At 38.3% G+C, this 26,100-nt stretch overlaps 2 protein-coding genes across 6 annotated transcripts; both read left to right on the top strand.

The window, feature by feature from the left end:
- Positions 1–11,399: 11,399 nt before the first annotated feature.
- On the top strand, positions 11,400–16,308 carry si:dkey-83f18.7. Of its 5 annotated transcripts, none has more exons than XM_073905913.1 (7): positions 11,400–12,658; positions 12,811–12,849; positions 12,942–13,093; positions 13,170–13,298; positions 14,300–14,638; positions 14,795–15,166; positions 15,806–16,308. In XM_073905913.1, coding segments are annotated over exons 4-6 (702 nt in total). In that variant the 5' UTR covers positions 11,400–12,658; positions 12,811–12,849; positions 12,942–13,093; positions 13,170–13,297; the 3' UTR covers positions 15,157–15,166; positions 15,806–16,308. The 5 variants fall into 5 exon arrangements, 4 of the variants coding, with proteins under 4 accessions (XP_073762014.1, XP_068078199.1, XP_073762012.1 ...); XR_012382236.1 differs by having other exon boundaries at positions 12,318–12,658; positions 12,942–13,298; positions 14,795–14,904; positions 14,975–15,166; XM_068222098.2 differs by having other exon boundaries at positions 12,064–12,658; positions 12,942–13,298.
- A 6,531-nt stretch (positions 16,309–22,839) lies between these two features.
- Positions 22,840–25,807, top strand: si:dkey-83f18.4. The gene is made up of 5 exons (NM_001423076.1): positions 22,840–22,883; positions 23,007–23,045; positions 23,138–23,485; positions 23,848–24,195; positions 25,435–25,807. The coding sequence occupies exons 2-5, from the start codon at positions 23,009–23,011 to the stop codon at positions 25,794–25,796; spliced, it is 1,095 nt and encodes a 364-aa protein (NP_001410005.1). The 5' UTR covers positions 22,840–22,883; positions 23,007–23,008; the 3' UTR covers positions 25,797–25,807.
- The last annotated feature ends 293 nt before the right edge of the window (positions 25,808–26,100 follow it).

A 26,100-nucleotide genomic window follows, 5' to 3' on the forward strand; every position in this document is an offset into this window, starting at 1 on the left:
CAGGAAGGTAGATCTTCAGGAGCATGATTGTCCACCCCTGACTTAGATATTTTCAAACTAATTGTAGGTACAGCTCTTTTCTTTACGTGATGTTTTCTAAACAAATTTCAGATGGAGCATGTGCAGATGTTTTGACGACACTAATTCATCATTGACACTCAAATTATTACCCAATCAGCATTACACTAAATGTTTATAAAATACAAAATTCAAGCTTCAAGAGTTCACACTTAGCTGATGATTGAAAATAAAGTGTGTTTGGCATGCTGTCCCGGGAGAGAGCCCTGAGCTCAGAATATCCTTGAGCCCGGGGCTCTCTCCTGCTTTAAGGACGAAAGGAAAGTTTGAGCTCAGGAAGGTCTCGAGAACTCCCCTACTTGTAAACTACTGAGATATGTCTGGCTAAAGTTGCCTTAGGATATTATATTAAGTTTATATTATTATATAAGTGGTCAATTTACTTATGGTGTACGTCTTTGAACGGTGGGAGAAAACCGGAGAACACGGGGAGAACACGCAACTCCGCACAGAAACACTGAGCGGCTCGGAGAGGGCCAAACCAGCGGCATTCTTGCTGAGAGGCAACAGTGCTACCCACTGAGCCACCGTGCCACCCTATCAGAGAAGGGGAGGAGTAGGAGTGGAAGGGGGAATTCTTCAAGACGAAGATGACTGGAGTAGAAAGATCTGGTAATTTATTGTCAATATTCATCTGATTGGTGCAAATATACAGAGCTAATGCGGTACCAGCTATGTTCAATTCGGGGGCGCTGGAGTCTTAAGAGTTTAGTCAGAGTTTGTGGACTGCGTTGTGTGAGGCAGTTTGAAGTAGAAGGTGGAAGAGCTGGTGGGCCAGCATATCGTGGGAACTCGATTGCTGGCGAGTCTGTGGCTGAATTCTCCGGGAGAGCCGGGCTCTGGCTGGAGTTTTTGTTTGTTCCGTATCGATGGGTTAAATGGTGTGATGCTGCATCGCTTTGTAGCATGAAGCAGTCTTCAAGACGATGATGACTGAAGTAGAAAGCTCTGGTAATTTATAGTGCTTCAATATTCATCTAATTGGTACAAATATACAAAGCTAATACATACCAGCTGTGCACAATCATAAGCACGTGATCCTTCCTTGCTGAAAAATCCAGCTTAAACCAGCCTAAGCTGGTTGGCTGGTTTTAGCTGGTTGACAAGGCTGGTTTTAGAGGGGTTTTGGCCACTTCCAGGCTGGTTTCCAGCCATTTCCAGCCTGGTTTTAGCTGGACAGGCTGGGAGATGACCAGCTAAAACCAGCTTGATCAGCCTAGCCAAGCTGGGAGTCCAGCCAAAACCAGCTATATCCAGCTTAAACCAGGCTGGTCAAGCTGCCTGGTTTTAGAGGGGTTTTGTCCATTTCCAGGCTGGTTTCCAGCCATTTCCAGCCTGGAAATGGACAAAACCCCTCTAAAACCAGGCTGGTCGACCAGCTAAAACCAGCTAACCAGCCTAGGCTGGTTTAAGCTGGATTTTTCATGAGGGTTTTGAAATTAGTTTATATATAAACCACACGTTACGTGTGGTGTTCACTTCTGCCTATAATTATTGCTTTCAATTGATCTTGTTTGTCTTTTTTCCCTTTTTCAGTTTTGTAATGGTTGATTTGGTGGCATCAGTCCTTAAAAAAGGATGGAAAAGGATTTCTTGCGTCCCCTCATTCTTGTACACCACCAGTTTTTGACGGCTTTATTGTTGTGTTTTCCTTTATACTTTCCGTTAGATGTTGTTTGGAGTGGGGAGTTTCAACCTGCTTTAGGTTTGTTTGGTTGTTGTTTATTATGTTGTTGGGCTCCCCATCATCTTTGCTGGTTATGTTATGTTAAAAAAATATTTAGTTTGAGCATTTTTGCTGTTGTTTACTCAAGAGCAATGTCCATACCAAGTGTGGGAATGCTAGGTTGGTACCATGTTAAAATGGCTTGGACATTGCAAAGTAGCACAGTGTATGCCTGGCCATACATGAGTTAGGATGTCTTTCTGAACTCAGTTTCCTCTCCCCAGACACCATGCCAAATCAGAATATACTTTTTTGTCCGAGTTTACTGTTTACAGTAGCCCAGCATAACACAAGCAGGCATTTGTTGACTCCTCCTGAGATATTCCCTTCATATATAAAACTCTTCTATTTTACTGTTTTCTTTTCTGAAGCTGGGATTGTGTGTAAGGACACCTGCAAAGTCATAGGGTTACATCTGAAGACAGCAGATTTCATGCCAACATCAAAGAGTGAAGGCATGATCACAGTAGAATTTGAGCATGGATAATTCTGTCGTAAGGGGCTTGGACAGGATTGGCATTAAACATTGATTAGACATTGATAAAGCAAGCGATTTCAAATTTCTGTAAAGAGAGATCATGTTTTGATCTTCTATTGGTGATCCTATTTCGCAGATCAGAGTTCACCAAGCTGGAAATTTCGAATGCAGCAACATGCAACATTTGTCGCACAAGCTGGTGTAAAGGGTCAATAAATATGTAATGTGTGCATATATTTAAATGATGAAAAAGGACCCCCCTACAAAATTTAGCTAATTAAATGGATTTATTTTGAAAACATTAACTATAATGTATTGTTGGGCTAATCCCAAAGTTATTTTTTTGTATATCCTGCAGAGGGCGCTACATGCATAAAAGACGTTGAACAGAGCAGCTCCGGTCAGAGTTCATTAAAGACCGTCAGAGCTCGTATTGATTTGTGTCTTTACTTCTCTGCAGGTAAGAGAAATAATAGTTTGCATAAACACTTAAAATGAAGTTAAATGAGTTAGTATGGGTTCGTTACACAAGTGAATGCAGATTTAGGCAGTCTTGTGTGATTAAATGGTTGTTTAGTGTGATTTTAGTGAACTAGTAATTAACTTGTGTAATCTGTTAACTAATGTGCAAAGAGACATTGCAGTATATGCAAGTATGTACACAAAATGAGTTTGAGAGTGTGTTTCAAGAGTTTAAAGTGTGAATAATTGTAATTATAGTAAGAAATCGTCGTAAGATGAATGGGTGGTAAAAGTAGCAGTGTTGAGCCAAAATGGCGACCACAGTATGTGTGAGTTAGAGCCAAAATGGTGGCGCCCATGTAAAACAACGTGAAACAAAAAGGCAGACTCGTTTAAAGAAATATTAGCTTTGAGTTTCATGTTTTTGCTGTTTTATTAATGTTCATGTTTTGTCATATTCTTTATATATGTAAATTAAATGTGTGAGTAAAAAAAAGAAGCATTTGTAACAGTATAATGTGAATGGTTACATTTATCCAGTATATAAAATGCTGATAAAATGAACAGTACATATGCCATCGTATCACAAAAATACAAGGACTTTATTATATAGATGGACATTCAGTTACATAGAGTTCATTGCACATTTATTGTTTACAATGTGACAGTCAAAACTGTTATGTTTCATTCAGTAGAAAAAAATGGTTTTGTAATTCCTTTTGAAGAAGGCAGAGTTCATTAAAGACCGTCAGAGCTCGTATTGATTTGTGTCTTTACTTCTCTGCAGTTTACACATTTCACTTACCCGTTTGGGTCTCTTCAGCCTGAGGCGGGTAACACTGGCATTTCTAGTCTGCTGCTTTTGCATGGAAGTCCAGGGGCGAAATGTGTAGCATGACTGTGGCTTAACAAAAAGAAGTGGGAGGCAGGCACATGTTCAGTATCTGATTATGCATAAATCATTGCAAAATTCAAACAGGTCAGTTATTGCCCTTTTCAAATTGTCTGAGACAGCAGACAAAATGCACAAAAACATTTACAAAAATGAACATTTAACCTGATGTCACTTTTAAGGTGCATGTACCAAACTGTTTCATCCAATGTCTGTGCTTTGAATAAGAAAGTAAAAGATCATGTTTCAATAACGCGGCATAAATTATATAGACTACTAAAAAACAAAGTAAACCACGAGCTGTGTAATGTTAGATGATTTCATGGGATCGTGGTTTTCTGGTGGCGTGGCGACTTTCTTTAGTAACATCTTTATTGCTGGTTTATAAAAAGTGATTCTTAAGATCTCCTTTCATTAAGGATTTGCTGTAATACATTGACACTATATTTGTCAATTTTACTATAGATAATATAGTTTATTATTTTTCTTCACATTAATGTCATGATGTTGAGAACTGTATGATTCTCTTTACCAATAAAATAATAATTCATCACAAAATGTATGTTTTCTTTACATTTATTCATCCTCTGTTGCCATGCAGAAATCAGACACAGGAGGCGTGTCTGGGTTACAGTTAACCCAATCTCTGTCAGGATAGGTAAATATGTACACATGCAATTCAGCCAATTACTATCCTCAAATTCAAGCTAAGATGGAGAATTATTTATTAGCTATAGATGCACAATATGGTTTCAATATTTACAACATTTTTTAGCATCACATGCTGTAAGCTGATCATTGAAGTAAACAATATTTAAAATTACTCTAGTTAAAGGGATAGTTCACCCAAACATTTAAATTCTGTTAGTAATTCTTACCCAAACCAAAATTTGTTTAAGGAAACCCATGCAAAAATGGGGAGAACATGCAAACTCCACACAGAAATGCCACCAGGTCCAGCTAGTAGTCAATCCAGCAAACTTCTTGCTGTGAGGCGACAATGCTTACTACTGAGGCACCATGCTGCCTGGTTTGAGAATGTTTTTGGGAAATGTTTGAACTTTGAGCAAGTCTGAAACCTTGTTGACTATCAAGAATGAGGGAGCTCTGGAATTTTGATATAAAACAGGGGTGCTCAACCCTGCTCCTGGAGATCTACCTTCCTGCAGAGTTTAGCTCCTACCCTGATCAAACACACCTGAACCAATTAATTAGGACCCGAAGAGCACTTGGTAATTACAGGCAGGTGTGTTTGATAAGGGTTGCAACTGAAATCTGCAGGAAGGTGGATCTCCAGGAACAGGGTTGAGGACCTTGGATCTAAAACATCTGTATTTGTGTTCCAAAAACACAGCAAAGTTTAGTAATTAATAACAGACATTTTCTTTTCGAGTTTAAGGATACTTTAAACTGCACAGCTAATAGTTTAGGAGGAGTGAGTTCCAGAGATTTGCATCAAGGGGGTACCCACCAGGTTATCCAGAATGCAGACAAGTGGAGGGAAGTGAAGACCAGAACCAGATAAATGGAGATTATGCCTAGGAGAGTTCACAGTTGACATTTTTGAAAGATTTTGAGATGCCAGACCATTCATGGGCTTATATGTGAGCATACAGGTTTTTTTAAATCAACAAAATCTAACAGGGAGCCTTGAGATGGCAAAATGTAGTTTTAACAGTATTCTGAACATGCAGGCGGAAGTTAGGTGATTGTCAAATATAACCCTAATATTGTAACTCTAAGACAGAGCTATATAAATTTTATAGCAAAAGGGTTGACTTATTGTGTTGAACCAAAAAGCATAACTTGTCTTATAACTGTTACGTCAAAGGACATTTTGGGACGTCTATTTTTGTTTTTATAGATAAACTTTCAAGAAAGTTACAGTTAAAAGGTCAACCGTTTTTGATTAAATGTAGACCCGAGTGTCATCTGCATATAGGTTGTAGTTAAGGAGATAACTAACAGGTGTAATGCACATTGAGAAAAGTAATGGGCTTAAGATGAATCCCTGGGGAACACCAAAATTAATTGTCAGTTTTGGATTCGAGACAAACCGCATGAGGCTTGAGAGGCATGAGTTGAACCACTTTAGTCTTTAGAACCACTTAAGTAATGCACAGATTACATTTGAGACAGTAAAAGTGAGAGATCCACAGAGTCAAAGCCTCACTAAGGTCAAGAAAGATCAAGAGGGATGGGAAAATTACATGGAAATGTATTTTTAAATGAAATACCAAATACCTTAATTTTACATGGTATCAAAATAAATTACAAAGTACGTTTACAAGGCAACATGAAATTTCTTCGCAAACTTTCAATCAACGGGCTTATTGGATCAAACTCTTCACCATTAAACTGATAAAGTGAAGTAAACAATGTTTGACAACAACAGTATTTCTCCGAGCAAGTGTAAGCCAGCTTCTCTGCCAACTCATCCACCTCTACACCTGTACGCGAGGAGGTGTTCATAAACCTTAGTTTTTTTCATTTTAGTGTACTTTTTTTTATTTATTTATTTATTTTTTTACAAATTTTATACAGAAAGTCCAGTGTTGAAGATGATCTTTTTAATCACTGTAAAAACCATGTAAAGCAGATATTGAATTGAAACATATTACTATATCTAATGGGTATTCAAAGAGTTTTGGCATATCACTTAGGGAAGCTTCTTTATACCAAGTTCAGACTGCATGATTTTCAAAGTAGTCGTGCCACAGGTGTTTTCTCTGTTTACACTGCAAAATGGATTGGCGACGGCATTTCACACTGCATGACTTTACAATAGGAAGAATCGCTGTTAACTTCGTCCAAACTACGTCTCACAACCAAACACACATAGTATATCTTTTGTTACTAAGTACATAATGAGAAAGAAGCCTTTAATGGGGTAGAAAATGTGCATATTTGCTCACCTGGGTTTGAAAGGGAATTGGCAATTTCTCCTTAACGTTCTTTTCTTGTTTGACCCAGTTGTGAAATGCTTACATGACAGGTCAAACAGCCAAATTTTTGCTAGTTTTTCCTCCATTTCTTGGGTCCAGATAAACTGAAAAGGAGCGCTTTTAACTTTTTTTAACTTCTCCCCCAAGCTAGCCTGCAGGTGCCCACACTTGCAAATGCTACTCTCTTATTGGCTGTAGGCGATTGCTGATGTTATTATCAGTCCAAACTCAATTCACACAGCATGATTTGAATTGCAGACAGCTCCAGATATTCAGCACGCCAAATATCTCATGGGCATCGGCTACTCATCTGCAATTCTCTTAGATCACGTCTTTGATAGTTCATACCGTTGTAACACCACCTCTATGCATGCAAGATGTTACACTGAGGGAGTTTTTCCTCTGTTTTTCCCTTTTTCCTTCTTGTTTAATTTTTCTTCATGTGTGTACAGTATTTAGTCCACACAAACAAAAGTAATCAATATCCAAAACCAAGCAGTCATTGAATGTAAACAGTCTGTGTAAATGATATAGATGGTTGGGTGAATGTTGGGTAGATGGATTGGAGTGCGATGCAATAAGATCCACTTCCTCACACTGGGAAAACGGTAGTATGAGGAATTTAAGAGTCACTGACCGTCATTCCACGTGTACACATATAGTTCATTTGCCAATGAGAAGCATAAAGAACGTTGAAACCAAATCATTGCAGTCCACTGAAAGCACCAACAAACACCTCATCTGAACATCTCTAGGACAACATGTCCTGTCTACATAAGAAATAAACATAGGGCAAATCACAACCAACCATTGAAAATACTTTCAAACTTAAAACGTATTCAATACTCACATTTGAGCAGCAACAATAATGTTCTCAAAACAATCAGAACCGGAGTGGGTCGGTAGCCTCAGTTCACCATGTGGTTCCCTCTACCAAACACGACTCACTTGCTCTATGGTGAGCTGGAATATATCCAGTTCTCACTCCCCTCTAGTGCAACCTAGTGGCCTGTAGTAATATTGCAACCAGTGCTTCTCGCATCACAAGAAACTAAAACAACAATTAAAGCATGTAACGTTTGTTCGTTACACCGTGTAATTGTCACTCACAAGCACCAATTTGCCTGTGATTTCAGGCATTTGTCTGCGGTTTCTCAAAACTTGTCGCCGAGTCAAAATCAGGGCCAAAATCATGCAGTCTGAATTCAGCATTAGCTGTACTGCACCTAATTTATCGAAACTTGCCTTCTCTATATAAGTTGCATTTATTGATTTTGTTGTTTCCTTGTGTAGTTTCATAGTGATATGCAACCAAAGTTTAACAATGCTCTTTATGTGCAAAAGAAAGAAAAAAATCAAGATTCATCGAGACACCCTCAGTTTCTCATTTATGGATGACAAAGGGGAGCTACTAGCATTCTGGTGCACTCTTTCTCGGGAAAGAAATGTTGAGATGGATTTTTTCTGTGAAGCAGCTAAAAATAATTCATTATGAGGCACAGACTCGACTCTTGACCACATTCAAATAAGCACACTGCAAAAGAAGTACAGAAACACAAAAAAGAGACGTATTGAATGACATGAGAGCAGAATAAAATAAACACAGTTTTAAGCATATAAGATAAAGGGAACCAGAGAGAGAGAGATAATACTTTGCTATGTCAGAAATACAGTACAGATACAACTGTTACAATAGTTATATTTCACTTTTTTTCTCTCTCTCTCTCTTTATCGAGAGTTTTTTAATTGCACCAAAAGTGTGCTTTCTTGCTTGAAACCAAGGAAAAACTGAAATGACTGCATCTTTTAAGAACCGCATCAACTTTGAACCGGTTCTAAATTGAAAACGGTTCTTAAAACACAACTCTATTCACCTTATTCCTTGCCGACAAGTGGGCACAGCCATTTGAATCTTTTTGGCTCGAGACTTCCGATGTCATTCACTTACATTCATTTTTAGACATTAAAAACTGCTCGTTATGCTGCTTGATGTTGCAAACTGATATTTTCTTATTATATTATTCTACTTGGTCTGTGTAGTCATGCAAACATTTGTTTGTAGAGCAAGTAGTTTGACCATTTTCTGACGTTTATAATCCTCGTCATTTCTCCCAAAGGCGGCCGAATCAGAAGTTGTAAAACAATCATGAAAACAGGCGCACTTATGCATTTTAGAATAAGGTCAATTGAGAAGTGTCAGAAATGCTCTGCCTGCCCTGCCTTTGGTGCTCTGATAAACAAAATAAACCAATTAAACACCATCTGTGTGGTGAGATTTAGTCAATGGGACACCAAATTGAATGAGAAATTTGACTCTAGCTATAGATGAGTGTCATTTGAGAAAGATGTTTTTGAGTACCTGATGGTTTAGTCTTGACCAGCTGCACACGTGCCTCATAAACCAGCTGAAATATAAATGCAGTTTCGGAGATGCTTAAAACCTTGTCTTGCCACAGCCATATCACCCTGCAGCCCAAGACCGGTTACTCACTGAAGCTAAGCAGGGCTGAGCCTGGTCAGTACCTGGATGGGAGACCACTAGGGAACACTAGGTTGCTGTTGGAAGTGGTGTTAGTGGGGCCAGCAGGGGGCGCTCAACCTGTGGTCTGTGTGAGTCCTAATGCCCCAGTAAAAGTAAAGGGAACACTATACTGTCAGTGGGCGCCATCTTTCAGATGAGACGTTAAACCGAGGTCCTGACTCTCTGTGGTCATTAAAAATCCCATGGCACTTCTCGTGAAAGAGCAGCGGTGTAACCCCGGTGTCCTGGCCAAAGTCCCTCTATCGGCCCTTATGATCATGGCCTCCCAATCCCCTTCTACCAAATTGGCTCTATCACTGTCTCTCCACTCCACCAATAGCTGGTGTCCAAGTAGATGCTGCACACTGGTGGTGGTGTGGAGAGACCCCTCTCATGATTGTGAAGCGCTTTGGGTGTATGGCCATACACAATAAATGCACTATATAAATACACGTTACATTACATTACAATACTAAGTGTCAATGAAGGCCTGTATTGCATTCGCAGGTGTGTATGTGTGTCTCGTTCTGACCCACCTTTACAAAGAGTACCTAGCGCAACAAAACAGTACCAAAAAGGAGAAGCTAGATGCACAGCTGAACTCTTTCGGTTAACAAAGAAGCACGTGCACAAGCTAGGAGAATAAAAACAAAGGAAGCGCCATTTTTAAATACACAGCCGAGACATTACACCATAAAAATATATACATATAATAGCTTGCCATGTTCGACCCGAGCTCAAACAAACCTTGTCATTGTCTTGATGAACAGCTACAAAGCCAAAAAGAAGGGCAGAATCTACACCGTGCCCTGTAGTTGTTTACAAGGCCGTCTGAAGTGCAAGCGGTCTTGCTTTCTCGCATACGTGTCTATATTTGAAATAGCTTCTTTAGCTGATGATAATAAAGTGTGCCTGATTATTGAAGTGCTTCTGACATCCGATCCTTTCAGAAACAGACAAACACCATGTTCAACATTATCATCAACTTTTGGTCTATTATAAACTCTGAGTGACAGAATTAATCTCTAGCAGGAGGTTACATGTGCTGCTGAACATGACAGACACAGATGAGAGGTTTGCACTGACTGTGGGCTATATCTTGTGTTGTTTTTGAACCCAAATAATGACTAAACGTCTGCTGTGTGTAGTTTTTCTGTAATTGGTAAAATATCAGAGATTGTAAAGGTCTGTATGTGTTCATATGTTGTTATGTTTATTTAGTTGATATAATTGCTGACATTACAGTAGGCTATTCAATCATTGATCTGCAGTTATAATCAAAGCATGTTCATATAACGGTTAGTAATGAACATTTATACACAAGTATTTATGTGTATAAGCATCTGTTTTGTGAGGAGCTTCTCATATGATATGAGACCCGCACAAACACCATTGGCACCGTTTTGAAAGTGGAAACGCAAGCCTGATGACCTGTACCCACCCGTACCATACTGTACCAATAAGTGGAAATGGGCCATTAGTTTCATTTGGGTGTTTAGGTACTGGATATTTTTTTGTTTATTATTTTTATATGGGTATTTGGCTTTACATTTCGGGTGTTTAAAATAGAAAAAAAGGACAAAAAAACAGACCTGACTAGTTACAAACAAGGGTTGTAACACCTGGGGTCCCATGTATCAACACTGCGTACGCACAAAAACTTTGCATATGCCGGGTTTCAAGCTCACATTTGGATTTACTAACGATGAAATGAATGTGAGAAGGTGCGTTGGTCCACGCCAACTTCATGTCTGGCGTATGTACATTTTTTGTGTGTTTGTTATATTTCCATTGGTGTTAGGACTGCGTTGTTTTGATTGTGTTTGATTTTGATTCTAGATTGGGGGCGTGCCTTCAGCGCACCTGATGCTGGTCAGTGCCCTTATTTAAACCCCGGCAGAGAGTTTGTCGGGGCCGCTGTCCATTCACTTGGCAGTTGACCAGAGCCGCGCTCCTATTTGGCTTTTATGCTTTGTTTCGCATCCATAAACTATCACTGACAACATTTACAGCATCCATACATTTGCATTTCACACTGATTGAACATACTGATACTGATATATTGATTATATAATTTAAATAGAGTTAAATAAATATTCTTTTTGATTATACTTCTCCTTGTCGTCTCCCTTATTATGTTACATCCCTGAGCCAGGTGTAACAATTGGCGACTCCTATAGGCAATTGTGTTAAATTGCACATGACAAATGGGACGAGATCAACCGCACGTCTAGCAGGTATATAATGTTTCCATGTCACACAGTTGACCAGCCAAACATTAAAGAGCAACTTGCAGCGATTTCCGGTTTTTCCAATGTAATCGAATCGATCGACTGCACACACATTGCTATAAAGGTGCTATCTGAAGACTAATATGCATAAGTGAATTAGAAACTTTCCATTAAATTAATGTTCAAATAATATGTGATCCTCAAATGCGCTTAACATAATACTCGCAATTAATAATGACTCCTACTTGTCTTCCTCGTGATGAAGAGTAGGCAAAATCTGATATGTTGTGGGGTAAAAAACGAAGAATGAGTTCATCAGGTGCTGGATTCAAACCGGATTCATGACTGACAGTGTCAACACATGTTGCCATGCGTGTTACGAGCTACACCACTCCTGCTGCTGATGTTCGCCCTCTTTAGCTTTGCTGTTTCAGTCAATCAAATGGGCGGAAATCCCTCAACTAGCTTATTCCAACGACAAACTTGCAAATAACACCGTTTTCTCCGGTCTACCTCCGATTGGAGCACCTCCAGTTCACATTCTGTTCAAAGTTTCTCTTTTTGCTTGCTTTGGCCATTGCTTTTTTTGTATGGTTTTACCAAAGTAGAGTCATTAGCATATTCATACTGGGGAGGAGGCAGGGAGAGGTTTTGCGCTCGTGCATGTGCGGTCAGTTTCATGTTAATTTGAATGTACAAGGAGAATATGCGTAGGATCGGCGAAGGCAGTGTTTCATCCATCTGAATATTTCACTGCGTACACCCATTTACAGCTTTGTCCGAACGCAATTAAACCCCCTGGAGTTCCTCGTATGCATGTAAGTCAGCAAACATGACAAATGCTCAATGTTTTTTTAAAATAAATAGCTGAGTGTTTTTTCTGTTGTTTTTGCACATGTTTGTTGTTGTCCAATATATCGACACCACCGAGTATATACTGTGCTTATGAATGCATAATGCATCTTAAATTTTGTGTTTGGGGGTGTGAAAGCATGTCATTATAGAAAGATTGAGGATGGAAAAAGAAAAAAACATACTTAAAAGCAAATGTTGAGGTGGATTTTTCTTGTGAAGCTTCCATATAAATACTGTAAAAAACATAGACTCGACTCTTGACCATATTCAAATGAACAAACTTCCAACACAGAGAAAATATGTGTAAATACACCTGAATGAGGAAGAAAAATGAAAAAGACCTTTGTTTGGAGTAATAAGCAAATATAGTGACGTGCTGAATGACAGATCACAGCAGATATAAAATAATCACATATTCTGAAGTTCAGACAGAATCATCAGACTGAGGACAGAAACACTCCACATCTGAGGTAAGAACAACACACATCTACATTATTTACACACAAACAGATTGCAGACATAGTAATAGAAATTGTGAATTGTGCTTAAATGCTTTTTTTCTAGCATTTTACTCCAAACCTAAAGATGGTTTGTGTTTTCTTTTAATGTGTTTCTCTCTCAGAAATGGCTCAATCTCTATTTTTCCCTCTTCTCCTCATTGGTGAGTGTGTTTGTAGTTTTATTAATGGTTTATAGTTTCATTAGGTTTGACTCTGATCTGAAAAGCATTAAAGCAAAGTGTCTCTTTCACAGCTCTCTGCTCCATATCTGAATGTGTTCAGCGTCAGTATCACTTCATAAATGAGAACAAGAACTGGACTGAAGCTCAGAGATACTGCAGAGAGAAATACACAGATCTGGCCACTGTTGACAACATGAACGACATGATCCAGCTGAACAAGAGTGTGAATAATGTAAACAATCAGAATATCTATATTGGTCTTCAGAAGACGAATGTTTCTAAATGGCATTGGTCTTCAGGTGATCTTGTGCTCTTTCTGAACTGGGCATCTGGAGAACCAAACAACAGTTATAATTGTGGCACAATAAAAAATGGACAGTGGTTTGCTGAGTCATGCAATAACACATGTTTCTTCATCTGCTACAACAGTAAGTACAAACTACAGTGGCAAACGTTCATTTAGGCTCAATCTCAAAGGGCTGTAAAGTTTACCCTAAGAATTGGGACAGCACTACAGCACCTGCACACGTCATCGCAATCTCTTGCTTCATGTAAGATCAGACTATGGTGACTTCTGTAGTTATTCCAGTTGTGTTATTTTTTGGTATTTATCTTTAAGAAATCACTGAAAGCATATATTATGTTATCATAACTATCTAATGTGGCAATAAGATCATAACTGTACTGTGCATTTACACAATGGCCATATTCATCTACATAAACACACCAAAACAACATTAACAGAAGTTATTATTAGGGATTACAGATAGCAAAATTTTGCTGTTTTTATTTTAGAGTTTTTATTTTTTAAAGCATGACGGTAAAACACCAACGCAGTTCTAAATATATTAAAACATGTGCTTGTTTGTTGTAAAAATTCGTAATAATGGCAAAAATACTACTTTGTGGATCTGCCATCCTGCTGTTGTGGCTGGTGTATTCAGGGAAAATTTCTTACCCCTTGGTTTCAACTGTGGTCCTGAATAATCTTCATTCGAAAGGGTGTATACCTCTTGCGCTTAGCCCTACGCCTTCAAGTTAAAGAGAATTGGGACACCACTACCTCTTCACAGGAATGCGAAAAACAAGGGGTAGGGGGAAGGGCTAAGGGGTAAAATTGGGATTGGTTCATAACAAAGTATGCTTTAATAAACAATTAAAGCGTGACAAAAGTAAAAAAAATTATGAAAAAAAATAAACTACATATCTAGTCAAATTTACTTTGTACTATTATCTCACAGACAAACAGAAAATGTGATGTTGAATTATAATTCCCCTTAGAGGATTTAAAATAGTAATATTTCTAATCAACATAAACTTATAATAACACAACTCTACAAAAACTCTTCTTAAATTGTAAGTACTGATTTGTTTACATACAGCAGATGAATAAACTAATAAAATATTGTTTTAATTTATTTTCTTAAAGTGAGCAGAGGACTGGTGTTTGTCAATCAGAACATGAACTGGACAGTCGCTCAGAGTTACTGCAGACAGAATCACATTGATCTGGTCACTGTGAGGAACCAGAATGAGAGTCAACAACTGGAGAAGTTCATTAATGACAGAAACTCATCTGGATCTGCAGTCTGGATCGGTCTGTTCAGAGACACATGGCAGTGGTCAGATCAGAGCAACTCTTCATTTAGATACTGGGCTGCTAATTTTAAAGATTCTTCATACAGTGCCGCTATTCAACCAAACATATCAGGACAATGGGCTGACTACTCTAGTAATTACAACCAGTTTCCTTTTGTGTGTCATGAAGGTGAGCAGATCCTCCAAACACACTCAATCCATCATCAGCTCCAGATCTCTTAAAGTTGACTCTACATGTCTGACATGACAAATTCCTCCACAGTGTTTGTTCTGCATGTTGTTGTTGATCAGTCTCTCTCTAGTTTCTGCTTTGTTTTGTGTCCAGATAAACTGATTGTGATCCAGCAGACAAAGTCGTGGTCTGAAGCTCTGAGATACTGCAGACAGAATCATGTGGATCTGGTCTCGGTTCAGTCAGTGGAGATGCAGTATGAGGTGATGAACGTGGTTAAACTGGCGTCTACTGAGGCGGTGTGGTTGGGTTTACGTCACTCCTGCGCTTTAGGCATCTGGTTCTGGGTGAGTGGACAGACCGTGTGCTATCAGTACTGGGCTCCAGGGAACGGCACATCAGAGGAGGACTGTGAGCCCACAGTGAGATCTGGAGCAGTTCAGTCTGGAGGAGATCAGACCTGGATCAGCCGTCCTGAAATTGACAAACTCAACTTCATCTGCAGAAACTACTAAGAGTAAAAATGTAAGATTATGAGTTTCTTTCATTTTCATTAATCATCGGATTGTGAAGTAATCATTTTATATTACATATGGCTATGAGTTCAGTTAGCATAAATGCATTAGGGTAGTAATAAGGGGTTTTAAAGCACAGCATTGTGTGGATTTTTAAATCTTTGTGAAACTTGGGTAAAATACAGATACATTTAATAATCAAATTAACCCAGCAGATGGGTTTGTCATATTTTACATCAAATTTGACACTAAAATAGTCCAAATATTTTAAAGTGTATTTATTAATAAAGCAACTCTTTTTTTAAATAATTTTTTTCAAAATTTTCCAGCTCCTGCAGAGTTAAAGTAGTTGATCTGTGAAAATTATGAACTAAAAATTACGCTAATGTAGTGTAACAGAATTGAGAACAAACGTCACTCCCTGCTCTACAAAGCCGCACACACACACACACACACACACACACCGAATAGACAAGCTTATAACATAGCATTGAAGTATTTTCCATATTTTAGGCTTACCTATACGCATAGTACAGCTGAACTACAAGGGGTTGCCCCTTGCTATTAAGTATGAAATAATTTTATGTAGGCTTGAAAACACTATGACATAAATATTAAAAAGGTGGCATTCCTTTCCTTTCTATTACAGGTACTGTTGCCCCTCCTATGCAATCCTCAAATCAGTCAGTTCATGTTGTGATGAGTGACTGTCTGACACGCTCCATGTTGATATTTAGATGCTGTTTCCCGAATGGATTCTGTACGCGATTTGAAGAGGGGCAGAAGTTAAAACCCACTCAGGGTTTTGGGTGCATGTTCAAACAGACAATACTATCATGTGAACATGTCGATCTTGGTGTCTTTGCTTTGCTGGTTTCAAATGCTTTCATTATAGATCTGTGCATTCTTAAAGTGACACCAACCTCTGTGATGTAATGTAATTAAAATAAACATCTAAACGAGAGATTTGTTAAGTTAGAATGTTTAATTAAATTTTGCTGTGAAGAAATGGTGATAACTTAGAATAAGTTTCTGTATATCTATTATTTGAGTAGGCAAATCTGTTTGATTTTGCATTTTTTTTTCCATAATGTCTGCTGTTTGTTATATCCTTTGTAATTAATAATAATAATAAAAACATAATACTGACTATTTCGATTGTTTATTTACAATAAAACAGCTTCAGATAAACATATTTAGTAATTTTGGGATTTTTTATTTTTGTTAAGGGGTGGGTGGGGGGATGACCTTATTTTCACATCTCAGTGTTTACAGGTATGCCTTATAACACTACATCATGTATTTCATTAGTTTTAATGTTATAGTACTTTATAATAGCGTACGCTTTTACAATCTAGCACATTTTCTGTTGTGTAGCAAGCAAAACGTGTGTAAAACTGCAATATTTTATGCATGCAAGGATTTCCAGTGTGGTTGGTTCTGCTGACGTCAATATCTGTCATCCACTTTACATGCATATTGTCCATTGGTAATAGAACACTTGGAGTGACTAACATAGGTTTAAAACATTCACAGATCACAGTTTTGAGCAGTATAGCAAAAGCAACATGCAAAAGGGATATTGAAAGACGTTCAGATTGTTGTTGTTGTTTGTCTGCCATTTTACACTCTCTGTCATCAGCGGGTCATGTGTACATGCAAATGCCGTATCTGTCTGCTTGAACAGAGTACACAGATATACAAATCTACATTTGTTGACAGACAGTTTGGGCTACCTATAGTAGTGTTTGGCCTGAAATTTTACATTGGACATTTTTTTAGTCCCATGCCTTACCTAGAGTATAAAAATGCATATAAATACATTTAGATCATTTACTTTAATCATTACTATTGGAATGTGAAGAGACTTTCAACTAGCTCAACAACAAATGTTTCTGAAGACAATCACCTATTACACATTTAAACGTTGGAGTTTTGTAATCCATTTAGCGGATCTCCAGGTCTTACGAGATTTCACGTGATGGGGACAAAGGTAAAATTCAAATGCATTTAATGGTTGGATTGTTGTGAAGATAAACTGGTGGTAAATAAATGAACATCCAAAATCATAATCGTACAGGCAAAAGGTCAAACACAAGTCCGCCAACCAAATGCAAAGTGGTTGGGTTTACGTCACTCCTGTGCTTTGGGCATCTGGTTTTGGGTGAGTGAACAGACCGTGTGCTATCAGAACTGGGCTCCAGGGAACGGCACATCAGAGGAGTTCTGTGAGCCCACAGTGAGATCTGGAGCAGTTCAGTCTGGAGGAGATCAGACCTGGATCAGCCGTCCTGAAACTGACCGACTCAACTTCATCTGCAGAAACTACTAAGAGTGAAAGACTTGTTTTCATTCATTTGAACACCTACTGTGTGTAACATTTATTGCAGCCATTTAACTTACTATTGTGCACTTTATATCCTTTTTAAAGACCTTATGAAATTATTTTTATTATATATTTAGCTTTCGTGTACATTTAAAATTTCGATCTCATTCTCTTCCAACAAAAAGGAGGCTTGAGAGATTTAACAAAGATAATAATGGTTCAATTGTTTGGATTAAAGCATTCTGAACATTTGAAAAAAGTTAATAATTCATGTAAATTGATTTTATTAGATCTTGGTTTCCTGGTAGTGTTGTGACTTTATTTTCAACAGTGTATTCTCCATTGGTCATATCTTTACGTAATATATTGCTTTAAAAAGTGTGTTTTGCATCTGAGCCTAATATCTTGCTTGTCTCTATAAAATACAATGTTGTTGTTTTAGATTGTGTAAAAGTTCATTTAAAAATATCTTGCAATGTATGTTCAACTCCTTTAGGTCAAATAAACTCATTTAAATGATCATTGTTTTTTAGTTCAATAGGAAATTTTCATATTCACATCAAAACATCACATTTATAAAACCACATATTCACAGGAAAACAGAACACATTTATGAATATACAATCATAATTTAATAGTTTATATGTTTGTAGAACATTTACTCTTCTAGTGACTTGACTCATCCTTATGACTATGGTTAGGTATCGTATCGTTTGGGGTTATTTCCTTACCGGAGCTTAATTGATACTTTTAAAACTGTTCCGTGCCAATAAAGGTGCCTGAACTGATACTGTTGAGCCCCAAAATTATGGTGGATGACTCTAGAAAAATATTTTATTTGACAAAATCTTTTTTTTAAATATTTTGAAAAGAACAATATAATTTAAGCTTCAAGTAAAGTCTTTTAATTTTATATATTGAAATTACAATAATATATTTCCTTGGATCATTTGTTGGTTAGCATGAATTTAAGATTTGCATTATGAAATTACATTAGCTTACTGCTAACCTCTGGATAGGCTCTCATCAAAATACTGAACAAAATACTGAACCCTTTTTCTAGGGTTGTGACTATGTTTACATGGTTATCAGTAATCTAATGATTTGCCTTAATCTGAATAAGACAGTAATATGATTAAGGTGTTTACATGAGTTGCTTTTTGAATATTCCTTTCATGATCCCGTCTTACATGTTATAGTACATAGATCCATCAACGTCATTGCGTCACCACACTATCCATGTTTCCTACAGAGTTTCATGTAATTTGAGGAGTTTCATTTTTAATTTTTCGACTTTAACTGCAGTTTAATTTTTTTATTCATGCACCCTTGACAAACTGAGGTATTTAATGAGAGTATTAAGTAAGGACTGCAGGAAGAGTGCTCTTTTAATGGAATTTGATACCGCACGTTGAATGGAAAGAAAAAATCTATGCATTTTGCGACACAGGTGTCTGTGGTCCTTTAAGGTAATCAAAAATCGCTGTTTACATGGTAGTCTAGACTCTAAATCAGAGTACTGTCTTAACCATATTCAAATTGGAGCATTGGTGTCCATGCACGTTCTCATTGAAAGTGCCAGATGATGACAGAGACAGTGCATTCCTTTGGCTTTGAGCCCTCTAATGTATCATTAAGTTTGACGTGTTTCCCTCTTACACACAACTTTTGTATAGCATCTGCTTCTCGTTGCTGTGACAGAATATTTGCTTGTAAAATATGCTTTTGAACGCTTAGCTTAAGCAAATTTGATGAACGCCATCATGCGTGTTGATCTAAAGAGTCGCTGTTGCTCACCGAATACGCTGTACTGCATGCGTCCGTTCCTTAAGCAACAAGAACAAACGCCTGACATCACCTGTTCGTATTCCTCAAAGTTTTTTACAATTAAATGTTTAGAGATGGTGTGACAACGTGTACCTATGAGTGTCTTTGATGCCCCCCTTGATGCGTCTTACGTCCTTGTCGTAGCACCAGTAGCACTGAAATAAGGCACCAAAATTCATATGCTGGTTTGGTACGGTACATACCGGTTACAAAGGTACCGGTAATATAATGGCTACAGGATTCAGTATCTTCTCATGACATCTTGTTCTTATGATATCTTCTTCTTATGACATCTTGAACAATTATCTGTGACAAATCAAATACTAACAAGTGGTGCTCGCTGCAGAGCCATTTGGGCGAGCTGAGCTCCAGCGAGGGGGAGCTTGAGCTCCACCTTTTTTGCACTTCTTTTACGAGTGATGTCACTGGGGGTAGGGTTAGGGGTGGGGTTGGTGTACGCATTAAAGCTTACAGGAGGCAGAACGAGAGCACATGCTCCCCCTCGCTGGAGCTCAGCTCTGCTCAAATGGCTCTGTAGCGAGCACCCTCTCAATACTAATGCAAAGAGAGATAAAAAAAAGTCCAAAAAGATATATTAAATAAATAGTTTTCATAAGGCTAAATACTCTGCATGATCTTAGTATCAAACTTATATCACATAAATTATATATTAAAAATATATGTTATGACCTTATATGGACTTTAATATAAAAAAGTAGACTGAAGTGCTAACAAAGCATAACACATACTTTAAAATGTATGAATAAATCAAATAAATGTCAACATGTCATGCTGTGCCAAATTGAACGTAGGTTTTAAAAGATTTAAAAACAGCAATGGAGGAGGCTTAAAGTAGCACAGCACCATGAAAACAAACAATAGCAACTTAAAATGGATCATGAAATGAACAGACACCCAGTGAAGAGTAAATAAAACCGGGGTGATATGCCCATACAATAATTAAATTGAATTGATTATTTGCATAAGCCAGTTAAAAGATGTGCAGCTGAATTTTGAACAAGTTATAGTCAAGAAATAGAGAATTGACCTACTCCAAAATAAAGTGCATTACAGTGGTCGAGCTGGGTGATTACAAAGACATTAATAAAAGTGCTTCATATTGGCCAACTGCCTTAGGTGAAAAAGTCTGGAACAAACAACAAACTTTTAGTTTAGGATTAATTTTAAAACCCAGATTCACAATCTCTGGTTTACAGAAACTTCCAGTTTATTAAGAGGTTCAGAATGGGCACCAGTGAAACTAGGTCCCAAACACCATCAGTCTTAGAATCATTCAAATCAAGAAAGTTCAGTGCCATCCAAGATTTTAAGTTCTTCAAACATGACTCCAGTGTGTTTACAGAGAAGCCATCTGTCCTTGTAGATCAGACTTAATTTCTTTTTTCAAGTCTTTGATTTGTTTGCTTATAGTTTCAAATCTGGCTTGTAGTGAAGCCTGCCGTGTCTTAGCTTAGCTTCTCCTCGTATATCTTGATTATTAGGAATTGTACTACTCTGTGATTTGATACCCCCACTCATTTTGAGTCTGAATATGTGTTGAAAATGTTAATTTTAGGGGTTAAATCTGACTAGCTATCAAGAGTCGTTCACACCACCATCTAATCCGGAACCCCATCTGTCCTTTAAGAGTAACATAGATTCAGCAGTCATTGGCATAACAATCAATAGTGTGTTGTGATTCCACGATCGCTGAATCCAACGCAAAATCAACAAAAAGTCCAAAAATTTTGCGATCCTTCAAAATTCTTTAGTTAAAGGCAAAATAATTGCAAAAATCATAAATAATCTCATAAATAATTCAATTCCAAGCCATAAAATCAAGTTATTTATTTTTTAGTTTGCAATAAATGTTTCACTTGACTTAAAGACATTGCATACGCAGTGCACGTGATGTATTTGAGTATCTCTTTTAAAAAAATCCATCCGTCTTCACCTGCCCCCTCACAATCCTAACATTACATGAAAGTGTGTGTGGGGGGGGTGGATGAAGTGCAAGTGATGTGAAGTCAATGCAAAGATTGGATCAGACATCCTGTGGCGCGAATGGGGGTTTGACGCACTTCAGACTGCAAAAGAAAGTTGGAACAAACATCTAACAAATGGAGCAAGGGAACAAACAGAAAACCAAGCAGCTTACAATGATCGAGGTTGATTCAAGGATGACAATGCTGGACGTGACCGAATTGAGAGACATTTGTGCTTTACATATATGGCTGGGGCGACGCAGTGGCACAGTAGGTAGTGCTGTCGCCTCACAGCAAGAATGTCGGGGGTTCAAGCCTCGGCTGGGTCAACTCTCACAGAGTTACACGGGCAACTGCTAATATTGACTGTCTAGTGCCAAAGTGTAAGACCTGATTTGGTCAATCTGTCTTCTCTGTAAAGGGAGCCAAACTGTGGAATGATTTACCTGTTAGCCTAAAATCAGAAAGTAATATAAATGTTTTTAGTAGTGTTCTTAAATGGTGGTTAAAAATAAAACCACTGTTTGCACAAATAGTCTACTGTTAGTTTGTTAGATCATGTTGCCTTTGCTTTTCATTCATTTTCTTGTCAGCTTCCGGGGTCGCCACAGCAGTATGAACCGCCAACTTATCCAGCACGTTTTTATGCAACGGATGCCCTTCCAGCTGCAACCCATAACTGGGAAACATCCACACACTCATACAGTACGTAGGATTTAGCCTACCCAATTTACCTGTACCACATGTGTTTGAACCGTGGGGGAAACCCACGTGAACACAGGGAGAACATGCAAACTCCACACAGAAACAGCTCGAACCAATGACCCAGCGACCTTCTTGCTGTAAGGCGACAGCAAGACTACTGCGTGGCCAACTTTGCTTTTGCCTTTAGTAATTTTATGTAAAGAAATATAATGTTGTGTATTTATATTTTATTATTTTCCATTTTGTCAAATTCTTTCAAGCCCTTTGTGGACAGGTGTTGAGAATTAGCAAGTTTGCTAAAACACATAAACAAATGCATCTGGTTGTCCAGTGTAATTGTGATGTCCATGTCAAATAAATAAATAAAAGTTGGCGTTTCTGTGTGGAGTTTGCATGTTCTCCCTCCATTTGCGTGGGTTTCCTCCGGGTGCTCCGGTTTCCCCCATAGTCCAAGGACATGTGGTACAGGTGAATTGGGTAGGCTTAATTGTCTGTAGTGTATGAGTGCATATGGATGTTTCCCAGACATGGGTTGCAGCTGGAAGGTTATCTGCTGCGCAAAACATATGCTGGATAAGTTGGCGGTTCATTCCGCCGTGGCGACCCCAGATTAATAAAGGAACTAAGCCGAACAGAAACTCTTATCTTTAACCTTTTATTACAGAATACAGACTCTGGACTCTCTACCACATTCAAATGAACTTGCTTTCAGTGATGTACAGAAACAAAGACCAACACAGAAAATATGCAAATACCCCTGCATAAGGAAGAACAGCCTCAGTTTACAGTAATAAATAAAAAATAAGCATGATATAAAATAATCGCATAGCTCGAAACAGCAGACAGAAACAGCAGACTGAGGACAGAAACACACCACCTCTGAGGTAAGAACACACACATCTACATCGGAATCAGTCTTTAAGGTTTGTGAATTGTGTTTTGCTGCTGACATTCTTTTCTCAAAGATAAACATTAGTGTATGTTTTTTGAATGTGTTTCTTTCTAAGAAATGGCTCAGACTCTATATTTCCCTCTTCTCCTCATTGGTGAGTGTGTTTGTAGTTTTATTTATGGTTTATAGTTTCATTAGGTTTGACTCTGTTCTGAAAAGCATTAAAGGAAAGTGTCTCTTTCACAGCTCTCTGCTCCATATCTGAATGTGTTCAGCGTCAGTATCACTTTATAAATGAGAAGAAGAACTCTGCTAAAGCTCAGAGATACTGCAGAGATAAATACACAGATCTGGCCACTGTTGACAACATGAACGACATGATCCAGCTGAACAAGAGTTTGAATAACAGACGTATCTGGATTGGTCTTCAGAAGACGAGACACTACAAATGGCATTGGTCTTCAGGTGATCCTGCGCTTTTTCTAAACTGGGCATCTGGACAACCAGACGTCAATGCTGATTGTACTTTTATAAGAAATGGAAGTTGGCATGATTGGCCATGCACAAAGAAGTGTCGCTTCATCTGCTACAACAGTGAGTACACAGACACTTACAGCAGACATTAATTTGACAAAAGTTTCAAAAAGGCTTAAATGTGATTATTATTAAATATGACATTATAAAATTAGTGTAAAGCTTAAACAAATACCTAAATCTACTTTGTAATTTTGTGGCAAATATTTCTGGCAAATCTACTATTAACAAAGGCAAACAGGAAAAGAGATCTAAATTACAGAATTACAGACCATAGTCTAAATATCTTAAATAGTGAACATAGTAATATTAATAAACAACAAACTCAAATCTTCTCTAACAGGCTTTTCTTCTGCTTATGTTCATCTAAGCAGAGTAAGAATAAACTTATAAAATAATGTTTCCATTTGGTTTTCTTAAAGTGAGCCAAGGACTAGTGTTTGTCGATCAGAAAATGAACTGGAGAGCTGCTCAGAGTTACTGCAGACAGAATCACATTGATCTGGTCACTGTGAGGAACCAGAATGAGAATCAACAGCTGGAGAAGTTCATTAATGACAGAAACTCATCTGGATCTGCAGTCTGGATCGGTCTGTTCAGTGACACATGGCAGTGGTCAGATCAGAGCAACTCCTCATTCAGATACTGGAATTCTGGTGAACCAAATAATATGTTATGGAATGAAGACTGTACAGCAATTGAACAGAACACTCATGGAAAATGGATAGACATCTCTTGTAATCGACAGTATCCTTTCGTGTGTCATGAAGGTGAGCAGATCCTCCAAACACACTCAATCCATCATCAGATCCAGGGGCCTCATGTACGAAGACTTGCGTGGAAATCATACTAAAACATTTCGTACGCACAAAGCTGTAAATGTGCGTACGCAGAAAAAAATTCAGATGTATGAAACACTGCGTACGCCAAATCTCATGCATATTCTTTTGTACATCCGAATGAACGTGAAACTGAGCGCAACATGCACGAGCACAAAACCCCTCCCTGCCTCCTCCCCTGTATGAATATGCTAATGACTCTACTTTGGCAAAACCCAACGAAAAAGCAACGGCAAAAGCAAGCAAGAAGAGAAACTTTGAACAGAATGGGAATTGGAGGTGCTGCTTTCGGAGGTAGACCGGAGAAAAGCGGTGTTATTTGCAAATTTGTCCTCCGGAATTAACAACAAAAGAAAAAAATAGAGTGGGAGAGTTTAGCTGGTGTGGTCAACACAGTTGGGTCTGAACATCGCACTTAGTGAATTAGAAAAAAAATAGTGTGGTTTATAGGTGTAAAATGTTGCAGTATCTTTAACAGTCTCAGTGGCGCAGCTCGTAAAACGCATTTCAACATGTTTTGACACGTTCGAGCATGAACTCTGTTCGAATCCAGCGTCTGATGAACTCTTTCTTCTTTTTTTCCCCCGCTACATATCAGATTTTGCCTTCTATTTATCACGAGAAATACAAGTAAGAATCATTAATAAGTCTGTGCATCATATTTTATTTGCACATTTATTGAATGGAAATGTTTCTGATTCACGCATGCAAATTCATCTTCAGATAGTGTCTTTATAGCAATGTGCAGTAGATAGCTCAGATTACAATGGGAAAGCAGGCGACTGCTGCTAATTGCGCTTTAATGTTCTGCTGGTCAACTGTATGGTATGGAAACCTTATATACTTGCTAGATGAACCCGTCTCATACAGCTGCCATTGCAAGGCTCAGACACTTTGTAGAGAGCAATTTAACACAACTGCCTCTAGGAGTCGCCAATGAAAATAAAACACACACGCACAAAACATGTACATACGCCAGCCATAAAGCTGCCGTGGAGCTGCGCACATTCCCACGCAAAGTTTTTGTGCATACGCAGCGTTGATACATGAGGCCCCTGGTCTCTTAAAGTTGACTCTACATGTCTGACATGACAGATTCCTCCACAGTGTTTGTTCTGCATGTTGTTGTTGATCAGTCTCTCTCTAGTTTCTGCTTTGTTTTGTGTCCAGATAAACTGATTGTGATCCAGCAGAAGTTGTCGTGGTCTGAAGCTCTGAGATACTGCAGACAGCATCATGTGGATCTGGTCTCGGTTCAGTCAGTGGAAATGCAGTATGAGGTGATGAACGTGGTTAAACTGGCGTCTACTGAGGCGGTGTGGTTGGGTTTACGTTTCTCCCACATTTTGGGCATCTGGTTCTGGGTGAGTGGAGAGACCGTGTGCTATCACAACTGGGCTCCAGGGAACGGCACATCAGAGGAGGACTGTGAGCCCACAGTGAGATCTGGAGCAGTTCAGTCTGGAGGACATCAGACCTGGATCAGCCGTCCTGAAACTGACCGACTCAATTTCATCTGCACAAACTACTAAGAGTGAAAGACCTGTGTTTTATTATGATTTAAATAATCAATGATTATTTTTTGTACAGTTTTATAATGTAGTGTTTATTTAAAATGCATAATGGAAAAATCTTTCATTTAAACATACTGTATGTATTATTTCTTGGGTAATTTAAATGTACTTTTCTCTGGTATATATTTTTTGAAGAGCCCATGAGTTGTGATCACCAGTTGGAGATTGCTTCCTGTATTCCTGCTGAACTACATCTCATAGATGTCAATGTACCAAACAACTTCCACAGCTGACAATAATCTGAACACACGGACACACACAG

The sequence above is a fragment of the Danio rerio genome, chromosome 7 (genome assembly GCF_049306965.1).
Source record: "Danio rerio strain Tuebingen ecotype United States chromosome 7, GRCz12tu, whole genome shotgun sequence".
NCBI classification, from domain to species: Eukaryota; Metazoa; Chordata; class Actinopteri; order Cypriniformes; family Danionidae; genus Danio; species Danio rerio.